Below are 13,498 nucleotides of genomic sequence, written 5' to 3'. Positions count from 1 at the left end.
CCTTGCTTCTGGAGGAAAACAAATCCTTCCTCAGCTTGTCAGCCAGCTCCCCTGAGGCCTTCCGTGCCTCTTTTAGATTCTCGTACTCTCTGCAATGTGGCCATAGAAAGAGATGCCAGAAAAGAACACCTGCAGGTCAGACTGAGCCACAGCACTAACCTAACACAAAGCACTGCCCAACCCCTCAACTCACTCTCATTCCTACTTTGACACCTGAGCCCAATAAGTACCAGGTGGCACTGTGGAGGGTCCTGCAGAGAATGCAAGAAAGTGCATTTCCTCCTGCCTGTCCTGCAGGCACTGGTGGACTATTTCCTCCTGCCTGTCCTGCAGGAGACTATTTCCTCCTGCCTGTCCTGCAGGCACTGGTGACTTGAGAGGGCATGCAGAAAGCCCCAGTCTCACTAGGGGGCTCCCTAAACCACCTGGTCTTAAAGGAGGCATCTTGGACCCTCTATGCCTCTCAGCTAAGTGGCCCTCCACCCTTCCTGCCAACCTTACACCCACCAGAGTGAAGAATATGAGTAGAGTTTGATCCAAGCCAGGCAGGATCATAGTGCTAATGGGGAACAGGCTCTACATATCAATCACAATGGGGCTTATAGTCCAGAGAGCTAGGTCAACTCCCTTAGAAACAGCACTTAGTATTCACACTCAATCCTCAACAATCCTATGAGGCAGGTCTACTACTATTTCCATTCAGGAAGTTGAGGGTCAAAGAGGCCAAGAAACTGGCACCAGGCCACGTAGTTGCTGAAAGGTGGAATCAGGGTTCAAACAAAGGCAGCATGGCTCCAGAGTTTGCCCCTTAGCTCTATCTGCTTTACAAGAGATGGGGAGCAATGACACGGCTGGGGCCCCATGGCCTATCTCCTGTGTTTGCTGAGAGGGGCCACAGTACGCACTTCTTGAGAGACACACAGTACACAGCCAGCTGTTCCACCGCTGACTGTCCCACACCCATGTCTCGGATCATCTCCTCCACCTCAGGGCGCTGGCTCTGGAGTAGAAGCTCAATCCTGAAAAATACACCCGGCCCACGGCATTTGCAATCTGGAGGCTGATGGGTAGGTACCCAGTGCAGCTCTGCCTTCCTTTGCTGCCGTTGCTAAGGTAACAGGCTAGGCTGCTAGGATGCTTTAGTAGGTGGGTGTGCCCAAGGAAAGGCCCTATGGCAGAGATGAGCATAGCTCCAAGGATGCTGCTGAGAAAGAAGAGGTGCTGAAAGAGGGTCTCAAGGTCAGGGATTTCCTGGAGAGAGGTTCCTGGAGGGAAAAGACCCACCAGGTCATCTGGCCACAGGCAACAGAGACAGGGAGGAATGTGGCAAGGGCTCCCATTCCTTGGAATGGTGGAAGAGTTCATAGAGGCTAAGATCTGTGCCCACACCCAGCTGACCTGAGCCCTCCGTGGCCTATGGAGATTTGAGCCTCGGACATGACCCAATCCCACTCCCTGCTGCAGTCCTAAGAACTGTACCACTTGCAGGCCCTGGGGGCAAAGGCACAGTGCAGGACCCAGCTCCAAACTTACTGCTCCATGGTCTTCATCTTGCTCCTGAGTCGGCGGGCCTCCTCTTGCACTTGTTTGGTCTCATCCTGCTGCTGCTCTAAGTACTTCATCTGCTTCTGAAGAGCAAATACACCCATACCTGATGCTTGGGGGCTCTCAGGAGCCATTGCTAAAGTCACTAAGAAAACTCTGCTCCAGAACTCTCTGCAGCTTATGTTTTGAAAATGCTGATAACCATGTACTCCCAAACCCCAGGAGGTAAAGCTCCTGGGTCCCACTCTCGCTTGTGCTGCTTCTGCTAAAAGGCTCAAAGCCAGCTGCTTCTTCACCTCCCTGCCTGCTTCCTCCTGAAAGATATCTTACAGTAGACACAGCCCACTGCCAGCATTTACAGGCCCACTGTGGGCTGCCAAGGTCCAGTGGTCTGGGCCTCATGGTACATGTTGTGCAGGTGGCTGAAGAAGTCCAGAGCATAAACCCAGGCCTCACCATTCACCACCCAAACCCATGGACAGTTGCCAAGAATGAAGAATTGAGCCAGGGGAAGCTGGCCAGGCTGCCTTCAGCCTAAGACCACTTGTCTCCGACCTGAGAATACCATGAGAGACTCCTGCTCTGCAGCCAGGTGCCAGTTTGCTCCCTCCCACCAGCCAGACCATGTGATCCAGCCCAGCCCCCAAGCAGGAACAGAGACAATGAATATCCTGGGGCCTTGTCTGTTCACAAGGATGGCTCCCTTTCCCTTTCAAATGGCATCCAGCAAGGACTGCTCCTGCCTACAAGGCCAGAATATCAATCGTGGGTTCAGATCAGTCGCCTCTCATGCCCCTTGGAGAGCAAGAGGCTCACCAACCCAGGCTGATGCAAAATTCATCTGGGTCTAAGGCTGTTCACTCTGCAGGCTTTGATCTGGCTGGTCAGCTCAGCACAGCTGACTTCAAAGGCCCTTGCTCCTCCCTAGGATGCTGTTTGATCTGGCTCAGGAGAGCAGCCCAGCCAAGGACTGGAGTGCTAATGGAAGGTTCTTCAGGCTGGCCTCATCAGTAGAGTATGAACCACTTTTGGAAATATGGCCCAGCCTCACTGAGGTCTTAGTTGAGCATCCCCTCTGTGAGGTACTGGGAAGGCCTTGCCTCTTCAAACTACCTAGTACAAAACCCACAAGTATAGCCAATATGGCCCTTTTCTTATGGGATGGATGGGTACAGTATGGGAGGGCAAGGGGAAGAAGTGATTTGCCTCTATTTTACAACTCCCCAAACCAAGGTATTGACTGGAGCAGAACCAGAAGATAAGCCCAGAATGGGGAGTCCAGTTCTGGGGCAATGCCTCCCTACGAATTCTGTACCCATAAAACCTGAGGACCTACTTTCAGTGTGGAGCACAGCATCTCGGCCTTGCCCAGGGCCTGCTGCAGAGATACCACAGTAGCATTGCGTTCTTCCAGCGTATCCCGCAGAGTGTCAATGATGACCTGGCTGTCTCGTTTCTCCTTGTCTGGAGCAGGGGTAGAGGGCGGAGGAAAGGGAAAGGCCTGTCCATCCATCAGCATAAGAACTTGGGCCCTTGGCTTCAGTGCCTCATCCCTTAGGCAGGTGAGAAACAAGGCTCAGGCCTGAAAGCTGGGTGGCCCGCTTCTTTCTCTGGGATGTGCCAAACCAGAGAAGCTGAGCCAGAGCCTTCATTCAGGGCAAAGCCCACCTTCTGCTGCTGGAACTACTTAGGAAAATATTTTACTGCCCACTCCCTCCCCTCCACGGGTCCAGTTAGTTCATCATCCCAGGACTCAAGCAGGTTCCAGCCAAACTCAGCAGCTGAGCCCTCTCCCGAAGATATTCAGTCCCATCAGGTAGCCCCCTCCCATCTTGGTTCCTGGGCAAGAAGCTGCACTCAGAGACAAGAGGCTCACCTGGTCTAGGTGAACAGCTTCAGTCACCTCCCTTCGCTCTCTTTTTCTGCCCACCACAACAGCTAGCAGGACTCTTGGACATACAAAGCAGGGAAAGGCCCTGGCTCTCCCCGTTTGAAACTTTCCTCTTAGGGCCCCCTTCCTCCAGCATCCAAGTCAGAGGCTTCCCAGCACCCCTTGTCTCTTGCTAACTCACCTTTCTGGGAAAGCTGGGCTCTGATATTGTCCAGTTCATTCTGAAAGGCAATACCCACAATAAGCAGCAGGAAAGCATCATAGCTGACATCCACGTGGTCTCCCATAAGGCTGTGGGGAGCCCCAGGATTGAACAATGAGGCCTTCTACGGCATGAATCCTGCAGTGCCTCAAGGCCAAGCTAAGCTAACAATGGAAAGATAAGCACTGCTGTAGCTCTATGTGCCCTTTTGAAAAGCAGGTAAGATGGAGGAAAACAATCTCTGGGGCAAGGCCCCAGGACAGGTAAAGAGGTAGAATAGTGGAAGGGAAGTAAAGTAGGGCCCCTATGATCAGTCTCCATAGCAGAAGCTTCTATCACTTCCTTGGCCTCATTGCTCTGTGTTGGTCTCATTCCCTCTGGGCATCAGCTGACTCACCAGGGACACACAATAGGAATGGCCAAGGTTTGGGCAACTACTCCTCCTCTCCACCCTGGGTCTTCCTGATTCATAGTTGACTTTCCTCCAAGCTCTGAACTGGCTCTGTGTACCACAGACCTTCCAGACCTAGTATCCAATGGAGGTAGCTATGCCAGGACAGCTTTGTACCCCTGGATGAAACCTCCCATGTGTCTAGTCTCTAACTAGACTGTTGTGAGGATCAAGTGAGCCTCTTAAAGCTTGCAAATGTTTCACGGCCATGCCACAGAATCACTGAGAAGCTGTGGCAGAATTGAACCCAGTTCCTATTCAGGATGCCACAGAACTCAACATCCCCATGAGCAAGAGAGGTGTCTGCTCCATAACAAAGAAAGCCAAGGTTTTACAAAACTGAAACGCTTGACCAAGGGTCCATGGTGGTAGCTAGATGGAATCCAGGCAAACCTTACTGTAGATCACTCGTCTAAGATCAACAGAAGACTCAGAATTTCACATGTGACCAATAGTATGGCCCAGGCCCAGTGGGTAAACAAGCCCCTACTGTCAAACTCTCCACCCAGGACTCTGGGGGCAAGAGCTTGTGGTGGCTGGGCTGGTTAGTATAGGCTGAACAGCTGGGAGTGGACGTGGTGGGTAAGGAAGAGCACGCAAGGGCTGCCTGAGAACACATACCAGGCCATGGCTGCTGCACCACTACCCATAGTCCCCTGGCTTCTTCCACACTCCAGCAGGGGCTCCCAAGCCCTTGCCCCAAACTACCCAAGATGTTGCTACCTGTCTCACAAACCTGGCTTTGAAAGCTGGAAATAAATGAAACTGCCTTTGTTGCTTTCATCACAGGGAAGACACTACTTAAAACTGGGAGCAGTTACCATGACGATGAACATGCTTGCTCTAAGCACAAAAGCTCCATGTTCCTGAAGCAGTGAGGTTCCAAGGACATCATGACACCCTGGGGCCAGAGCCAAATGAACTCTGATCTCACAGATACCCAGCAAATTAACCCTCAGAGTCCAGGGATCATTTGTGAACCCCAATCCAACTTCCTCAAGAGTTCTCTGCCAACGCAGCCTGCTTGCACACAAAAAAAGCTAAATTTTAGATTAGGAGGGGAAGCGGTAGACGTATAGGAGGGAAACTACCCACTTTCCCCTAATATATCCATTCCCACTTGAGCTGCAAATCTTGATTCCAAGAGCTCTGGTCTGGGGAAGGCCCAGGCATCTGACTTTATACCAAGCTCCCTAGGCAATTTTTTTTCTTTTAACTTTTTTTATTTAATAGAGATGGGGTCCCATGTTGCCCAAGCTGGTCTTGAACTCCTGGGCTCAAGTGGTCTGCCCACCTTGGTCTCCCAAAGTGCTGGGATTACAGGCGTGAGCCATCACGCCCAGCCTCCCCAGGCAATTTTGAGGCACAGGCAGGCTAGGGAACACTGAGTCCAAAAATCTCCCGTGGCTGGGGAGTAGAAGAGTTTTCTACTCTGTCACTAACTATCCAAGCAGCAAAGTGGGCTGTACAGGATGGCTGTAGGTTCTTTAAAAGATGAGGAGACAAGACTGCAGGAGAGAATTCAGGTTGGAATTGACCTGAAATCCCAACGGGAGGGTTTACAGTCAAGCAGCTCCCCTCTTCCCTCACAGTGCATTTCTCTGATGACTGTGTCTCATCACTTGTCCTCTGATTTTTGTGTCCCCACCTTGAAAACTGTACCAAGTCTCACCTCTATAACTTCATCTCCATACTCCAGGAACCCTCCACTTACGTGGAAATAGAAAGTGAACTCCCAGGCCAGGCACAGTGGCTCATGCCTGTAATCTCAGCCCTTTGGGAGGCCAAGGTAGGAGGATCGCTCGAGCCCAAGAGTTCAACACCAGCCTGGGTAACATAGCAAGGCCCTATCGCTATAAAAAATTTTTTTTATAAATTAGGGCTGGGCACAGTGGCCCACACCTGTAATCTCAGCACTTTGGGAGGCCGAGGTGGGTGGATCACTTCAGGTCAGGAGTTCGAGACCAGCCTGGCCAACAAGGTGAAACCCCATCTGTACTAAAAACACAAAACTAGCCAGGTATGGTGGCAGGCGCCTGTAGTCCCAGCTACTCGGGAGGCTGAAGCAGGAGAATTGCTTTAACCCAGGAGGCAGAGGTTGCAGTGAGCCAAGATCACGCCACTACGCTCCAGCCTGGGTGACAGAGTGAGACTTCATCTCAAAATAAATAAATAAATAAATAAATAAAATAAAAAAATTAACCGAGCATGGTGGTGCACCCCTATAGTCCTAGCTACTAGGTAGGCTGAGGTGGGGAGATCCCTTGAACTCAGGAGTTTGAGGTTATAGTTAGCTATGATTGCACCACTGCACTCCAGTGTGGGCAACAGAGTAAGACCCTGTCTCTAAAAAAAGAAAAAAGAAAAGAAAAGAGAAGAGAAGAGAAGAGAAAAGAAAAGAAAAAAGAAAAGAAAAGAAAAGAAAGTGAACTCCCAGAAGGCTTGGAGTTCAGCAGAATCAGATAAATTCTGGGTACCTTTAAGAATTCTGCATCCAAGACATTCTCCTCCTCCTGGGCAAGATCAAAGAAGAGCTTATTGATAATGGTTCTTTTGCCAACCTGGATGGGAGAACAAGATAAGAGTATGATTGGGTAGCTGGGTCATGCGCAAGGAGGAGAGTGTTGTACATGGGTCTGACTACCTGCCTGACATGCATGTCAGGCCTGTTCTCAGACCTAATTTTTCGAAGTACATCCTTTAGAGTCAAAAGACCTCTTTACTCCTGCAGGTACCCCAAGTTGGGGCTGCTGGTTTTGTGGTCACTGAAGTCATATTACTACAGACCTACATGGTTAAGTGCTCAAAAGATACCTGAACTCTAGGTGTGGAGTCATTGATGGAAAGACAGGGAAAAAGGCCAGCCAAATCTACCCAAGTGAAAACTGGCCCAGGCAATAAGTCCATCTGCCAGCTACCTGTGGGTGTAAGCAGACCTCCCAACCACTCAAGGGCACAAGTGAGGCTCAACTGGCCTTAAACCAGGAGGGTCCAAAAAGGTCAGAGATATTGCAGTTTCAGAGCTCTTTTCACATTCCTGCTCTCTGCTAAGGAGATCTCTTCAGTTGAGGTGGTCCCACCCCAATACTCTCACCTGGATTCTGCACTGTGGGCAGGTCCGACTTGGTGCTGTCTCAAACCACTGAATTAGGCTGGAATGAAAAGCAGAACAATAGACTGATGAGCCCTGGTTTGTCTGGGGACATAAGCCAGGCAAACATTCTGACCACGAAAGGGTCTGTTCTGCTCCTCCTTGACCCAATTCCTGCCCAAATAAGAGGACAGTAGCATAGGCAGTTACAGCACCTCCCGCAAGGCCTGATGGGTACTCAGGACTACAACCAGCTGGCCCTTTTTTTGGCCCTGTTGGCTTGGCCAAAAGCTGTCCTTCAGGCAACATTCTGGGCTTTGACTGGGGTTGGGAGAGATGATAGTCAAAGCTCAGGGGCCCTCAGAGATGAGGACTCTGATAACACCCCCATTTTAAGCTGGAATCCCAAAGACTACACTTTCAAGGTGAGGATCAACCAGAAATAAAAGTAAGTAAGGGTACAAAAATAAAGTTAGATATAATGAATAAAATCTAGTATTTGATAGCACAACAGAGTGACTACAGTCAACAATAATCTACTGTACATTTTAAAGTAACTAAAAGAACAGGAATGTTTGTAACACAAAAAAATGATAAATGCTTGAGGTGATGGCTACTCCATTTACCCTGAAGTGATTATTACAGTGTATCCCTGCATCAAAATATCTCATAAACCCCATAAATACGTATACCTACTATGTACTCATAACTTTTTTTTTTTTTGAGGCAGAGTCTTGCTCTGTCACCCAGGCTGGAGCACAGTGGTGCGATCTTGGTTCACTGCAAACTCCGCCTCCTTGGTTCAAACGATTCTCCTACCTCAGCCTCCCAGGTAGCTGGGATTACAGGCATGCGCGACCACGCCCAGCTAATTTTTGTTTTTAGTAGAGACAGGGTTTCACCATGTTGGCCAGGCTAGTCTTGAACTCCTGACCTCAACTGATCCACCTGCCTCAGCCTCCCAAAGTGCTGGGATTACAGGTATGAGCCACCATACTCAGCCATAAAATTTGTTTTAATTAAATTTTTGTTTTGTTTTGTTTTTTGTTTTTTACGGAATAAAGGCAGGGTCTCACTGTGCTGCCCAAGCTGGTCTCAACTCCTGAGCTTAAGTGCTCCTCCCACCTCAGCCTCCCAAAGTGCTGGAACTACTGGCGTTAAGCCACTGTGCCTAGTCAAAAAAAAATTTTTAATTAAAAAAAAAAAAAAGTGGCCAGGCGCAGTGGCTCACGCCTGTAATCCCAGCACTTTGGGAGGCCGAGGCGGGCGGATCACAAGGTCAGGAGATTGAGACCATCCGGACTAACATGGTGAAACCCCGTCTCTACTAAAAATACAAAACATTAGCCGGACGTAGTGGCGGGCACCTGTAGTCCCAGCTACCCGGGAGGCTGAGGCAGGAGAATGGTGTGAATCTGGGAGGCGGAGCTTGCAGCGAGCTGAGATTGTGCCACTACACTCCAGCCTGGGAGACAAAGCGAGACTCCATCTCAAAAAAAAAAGTAAGTAGTGGTAAAAGCAAAATACAGCCGAGCTTTGCATCATCTGTGCAGGTGGTCCAGCAAAGCTCAAGCCTTAAACTTTAATTAGTCTCCTACTAGTAGACTCCCCTACTCCTAGGGACCAGGGAGAAACTAAGTCGTCTCTGGAAAATGATACCATCATCCTGGCCTCAAATATTCCTATAAGTACATTTGCTTTTCTTTTCTTTTCTTTTCTTTTTTTTTTTTTTTTGAGACAGGGTCTCAATCTGTCACCCAGGCTGGAGCGCAGTGGCGTGATCTTGGCTTACTGCAACCTTCGCCTCCCAGGCTCAAGCGATCCTCCCACCTCAGCCTCCCGAGTAGCTGGGACCAGAGGCGTGCACCACCACGCCCAGCTAAAATTCCTATAAGTTTTCAAATACCATGTACAACATATAATCAAGAGTAACCAGGCGCAGTGGAATACTACACAACAAGAATAAATGAGTCTACAACTAAGAACAATATTATGAATAAATCACAAAAACATAACACTGAGGAAGAGAAGCCAGACACAAAAAGTTATATTTTGTATGATTCTATTTACACAGAGTTTAAAAGTAGGCAGGCCAGGCCCAGTGGCTCATGTCTGTAATCCCAGCACTTTGGGAGGTCGAGGCAGGTGGATCATGAGGTCAGGAGTTTGAGACCAGCCTGACCAACATGGTGAAACCCCATCTCTACTAAAAATAGAAAAATTAGCCGGGTGTGGTGGCGCACGCCTGTAATCCCAGCTACTTGGGAGACTAAGGCAGAAGAATCGCTTGAACCTGGGAGGTGGAAGTTGCAGTAAGCCGAGATTGTGTCACTGCACTCCAGCGTGGGGGACAGAGTGAGACTCCGTCTCAAAAAAAAAGTAGGCAAAATTCATCTATGCTCTCAAAGTCAAGACAGTAGCTATCTTAATATGGGGAGGTGGAGGGAGGTGTTGGTAGGGGTTGGAAGAGCATATAAGGAAGTTTCTAGAAGGTTTCTAGAGCTGATAATAGCCTGTTTTTTGTTTGTTTGTTTTTGAGACAGAGTCTTGCTCTGTCAGTCAGGCTGGAGTTCAGTGGCACGATCTCGGCTCACTGCAACCTCCGCCTCCCAGGTTCAAGCGATTCTCCTGCCTCAGCCTCCCGAGTAGCTGGGGTTACAGGCACACGCCACCATGCCCGGCTCATTTTAATATTTTTTTAGTAGAGACAGGGTTTCACCATGTTGGCCAGGCTGCTCTCAAACTCCTGATCCACCCGCCACGGCCTCCCAAAATGCTGGGATTACAGGCATGAGCCACCGTGCCCAGCCAATAGCCTGCGTTTTCCTGTTTTCTTTTTTTTTTTGGTGGGGGGACTTTTGAGACAGGGTCTCACTCTGTCACCCAGGCTGGAATGCAGTGGAGCAATCACGGCTCACAGCAGCCTCTACCTCCCAGGCTCAGGTGATGATCACCTCAGCATCCCGGGTAGCTGGGACCACAGGCACATGCCACTATGCTCGGCTAATTTTCTGTGTTTTTAGTAGAGATTTCATCATGTTGCTCAGGCTGTTCTAGAACTTCTGGGCTCAAGCAGTCTGCCTACCTCAGCCTCCCAAAGTGCTGGGATCACAGGCATGAATCAACACGCCCAGCCATACCCTGTTTCTTGATCTGAATTCTGGCTGCATAGGTATGTTCAATTTGTAAAAATTCTGCAAGCCATATACTTAGAATATGTGTACTTTTCTGAACTATATTATACTTCAATTTTAAAATGTTCTTTTTTTGAAATGGGGTCTCACTCTGTCATCCAGGCTGGAGTGCAGCAGCACAATCATGAGTCACTGCAGCCTCAACCTCCCAGGCTCAAGCGATCCTCCTGCCTCAGCCTTGCAAGTAGTTGGGACTACAGGCACAGGCCACCATGCCCAGGTAATTTATATTTTTTCACTTTTTTGTAGAGATGGGGTGTCACTATGTTGCCCAGACTGGTCTTGGACCCCTGGGCTCAAGCAATCTAGCCACCTCCCAAAGTGCTGGGATTAAAGGGGTGAGCCATCATGCCTAGCCAAAAACATTTTTTTTTTTTTTTTTTAAGACTGAGTATCGCTCTGTCACCCAGGCGGGAGTGCAGTGGTGCAATCTCAGCTCACTGCAACCTCTGCCTCCTGAGTTCAAGCGATTCTCCTGCCTCAGCCTCCCAAGTAGCTGGGACTAGAGGCGCCCGCCACCACGCCCGGCTAATTTTTTGTATTTTTAGTAGAGATGGGGTTTCACCATGTTAGCCAGGATGGTCTCGATCTCCTGACCTCGTGATCCACCAGCCTCGGCCTCCCAAAGTGCTGAGATGACAGTCGTGAGCCACCGCACCCAGCTAAAAAAACATTTTTTTAAGTAAACAGATACACAAGAAAAAAAAAGCACTATGAAAACAAACCAGAAGAAATGCCCACAAAGACTTTAGGTAGGCCAGGCGCAGTGGCTCGCGCCTGTAATCCCAGCACTTTGGGAGGCCGAGGCAGGCAGATCACGAGGTCAGGAGTTCAAGACCAGCCTGGCCAACATGGTGAAACCCCATCTCTACTAAAAATACAAAAATTAGCCAGGCACGGTGGCGAGCGCCTGTAATCCCAGCTACTCGGGAGGTTGACACAGGAGAATTGCTTGAACCCAGGAGGTGGAGGTTGCAGTGAGCCGAGATCGGACCATTGCACTCCAGCCTGGGTGACAGAGCGAGACTCTGCCTCAAAAATAAATAATAATACAGGATAAAAAAGTTAATGGAATAGAGGCAATATATGAAGAGATAATGGCTGATAATTTTCCAGAACTGATTAAAGAAATTGCTCCACACGGCCAGGCGCGGTGGCTCACGCCTGTAATCCCAGCACTTTGGGAGGCCGAGGCAGGCAGATCACGAGGTCAGGAGATCAAGGCCATCCTGACTAACACAGTGAAACCCCATCTCTACTAAAAATACAAAAAATTAGCTGGGCGTGGTGGCGGGCGCCTGTAGTCCCAGCTACTCGGGAGGCTGAGGCAGGAGGATGGCGTGAACCCAGGAGGCAGAGCTTGCAGTGAGCCAAGATCGCGCCACTGCACTCCAGCCTGGGTGACAGAGCAAGACTCCATCTCAAAAAAAAAAAAAAAAGAAAGAAAGAAATTGTTCTACACGTTAAAGAAATCTAATGAATCCCAAGCAGAATTTGTAAAAAAGAAATTCGGCCAGGCACAGTGGCTCATGGCTGTAATCCCGGCACTTTGGGAGACCAAGGTGGGAAGATCACCTGAGGTCAGGAGTTCGAGACCAGCCTGGCCAACATGGTGAAACCCTGTCTCTGCTACAAGTACAAAATTTAGCCGGGCATGATGACACATGCCTTTAGTCCCAGCTACTCAGGAGGCTGAGGCAGGAGAATTGCTTGAACCAGGGAGGTAGAGGTTGCAGTGAGTTGAGATTGCCCCACTGTGCTCCAGCCTGGGCAACAGAGCAAGACTCTGTCTCAAAAAAAAAAAAAAAGAAAAAGGTAAAAAGAAATTCATATTGGATACACTATACTAAAACTGCAGAAAGCCAAAATCAGAGAAAATTCTAAAGGTAATGAGAGTCTGAGGATAAAGTTCCAAAGTATGCTTAAAGGGGTAACTGATAAACTAAAATCTGACTTCAGTAGCTACAACGGAAGCTAGAAGTTGGATAAGGGCCGAGTGTGGTGGCTCACACCTGTATTCCCAGCACTTTGGAAGGCCAAGGCAGGAGGACTGCTTTAGGCCAGGAGTTTGAGACCAGCCTGGCTAACATAGCGAGACCTTATCTCTAAAAACAATAATAAAATAAAACAGATGAAAAAAGATATACCATGCAGTCACCAAAAGACAGCTGAAGTGGCTATACTAATAGCAGATAAAATGGACTTTAAACTAGACAAGATAGGCCAGGCACGGTAGCTCACGCCTGTAATCCCAGCACTTTGGGAGGCCGAGGTGGGCGGATCACGAGGTCAGGAGTATGAGACCAGTCTGGCCAACATAGTGAAACCCTGCCTCTACTAAAAATACAAAAAAAAATTAGCCAGGCGCAGTGGTGTGCACCTGTAATCCCAGCTACTCGGGAGGCTGAAGCAGGAGAATCACGTGAACCCAGGAGGCGGAGGTTGCAGTGAGCCAAGATTGCGCCACTGCACTCCAGTCTGGGCCACAGAACGAGACTCCATCTCAAAAAAAATTAGACAAGATAGACTTTGAATTAAAGTTACAAGAGACAAAAAAGGACAAAGAAGAACATTTAAAAAAAGTTCAATCCTGCAAGAAGAAACAATTATAAACTCCAGCCTGGGCGACACAGCACGATCCTGTTTCAAAAAAAAAAATTATTCCAAACAAAAACTTTACTTAAAAACATACAATTGGCTGGTCGTGGTGGCTCATGACTGTAAACCCCAGCACTTTGGCAGGCCAAGGAGGGTGGATCACTTGAGTACAGGAGTTTCAAACCAGCCTGGGCAGCATGGCGAAATCCTGTCTCTACAAAAAACAAAAATTAGCTGGGCATGGTGACATGCACCTGTAGCCCCAGATAGTTGTGAGGCTGAGGCAGGAGGATCGCTTGAGTCCAGGAGGTCAAGGCTGCAGTGAGCAGAGACTGCACTACTGCAGACCAGCTTGGGCAAGAGAGCAGGACTCTGTCTCGAAAACAACACCAACAAAAAAAAAATACCACACATACACACAATTAAAATATTCAACAATAACGTAGAAGTGGGAAGACAGTGTTAGTATTCTAAGCTCTTTGAGTTGCCTGGAAAAATGAGAAAGGTGTTGATTAACCTTGAAATT

At 48.9% G+C, this 13,498-nt stretch overlaps 1 protein-coding gene across 3 annotated transcripts in view; it reads right to left on the bottom strand.

Moving 5' to 3' along the window:
• Nucleotides 1–13,498, bottom strand: part of TRAIP (TRAF interacting protein) — a 28,180-nt gene that overhangs the window by 12,349 nt on the left and 2,333 nt on the right. For 2 of the 3 annotated variants that reach the window (XM_054481985.2, XM_063661113.1), the window contains exons 2-8: nt 7,184–7,241; nt 6,567–6,650; nt 3,618–3,657; nt 2,882–3,009; nt 1,534–1,628; nt 906–1,019; nt 2–89 (exon numbers count right to left, since the gene is read on the bottom strand). In XM_054481985.2, coding sequence (XP_054337960.1) covers nt 2–89; nt 906–1,019; nt 1,534–1,628; nt 2,882–3,009; nt 3,618–3,657; nt 6,567–6,650; nt 7,184–7,241 — 607 coding nt within the window. Of the gene's footprint in view, nt 1; nt 90–905; nt 1,020–1,533; nt 1,629–2,881; nt 3,047–3,617; nt 3,658–6,566; nt 6,651–7,183; nt 7,242–13,498 lie in introns of those variants that run through there. The other variant, XM_063661114.1, reaches the window with a different exon arrangement.

The sequence above is a fragment of the Pongo pygmaeus genome, chromosome 2, assembly GCF_028885625.2.
Source record: "Pongo pygmaeus isolate AG05252 chromosome 2, NHGRI_mPonPyg2-v2.0_pri, whole genome shotgun sequence".
NCBI classification, from domain to species: Eukaryota; Metazoa; Chordata; class Mammalia; order Primates; family Hominidae; genus Pongo; species Pongo pygmaeus.
The sequence above is the reverse complement of the archived record's forward strand: the minus strand, read 5'-3'. Positions and strand labels throughout refer to the sequence as shown.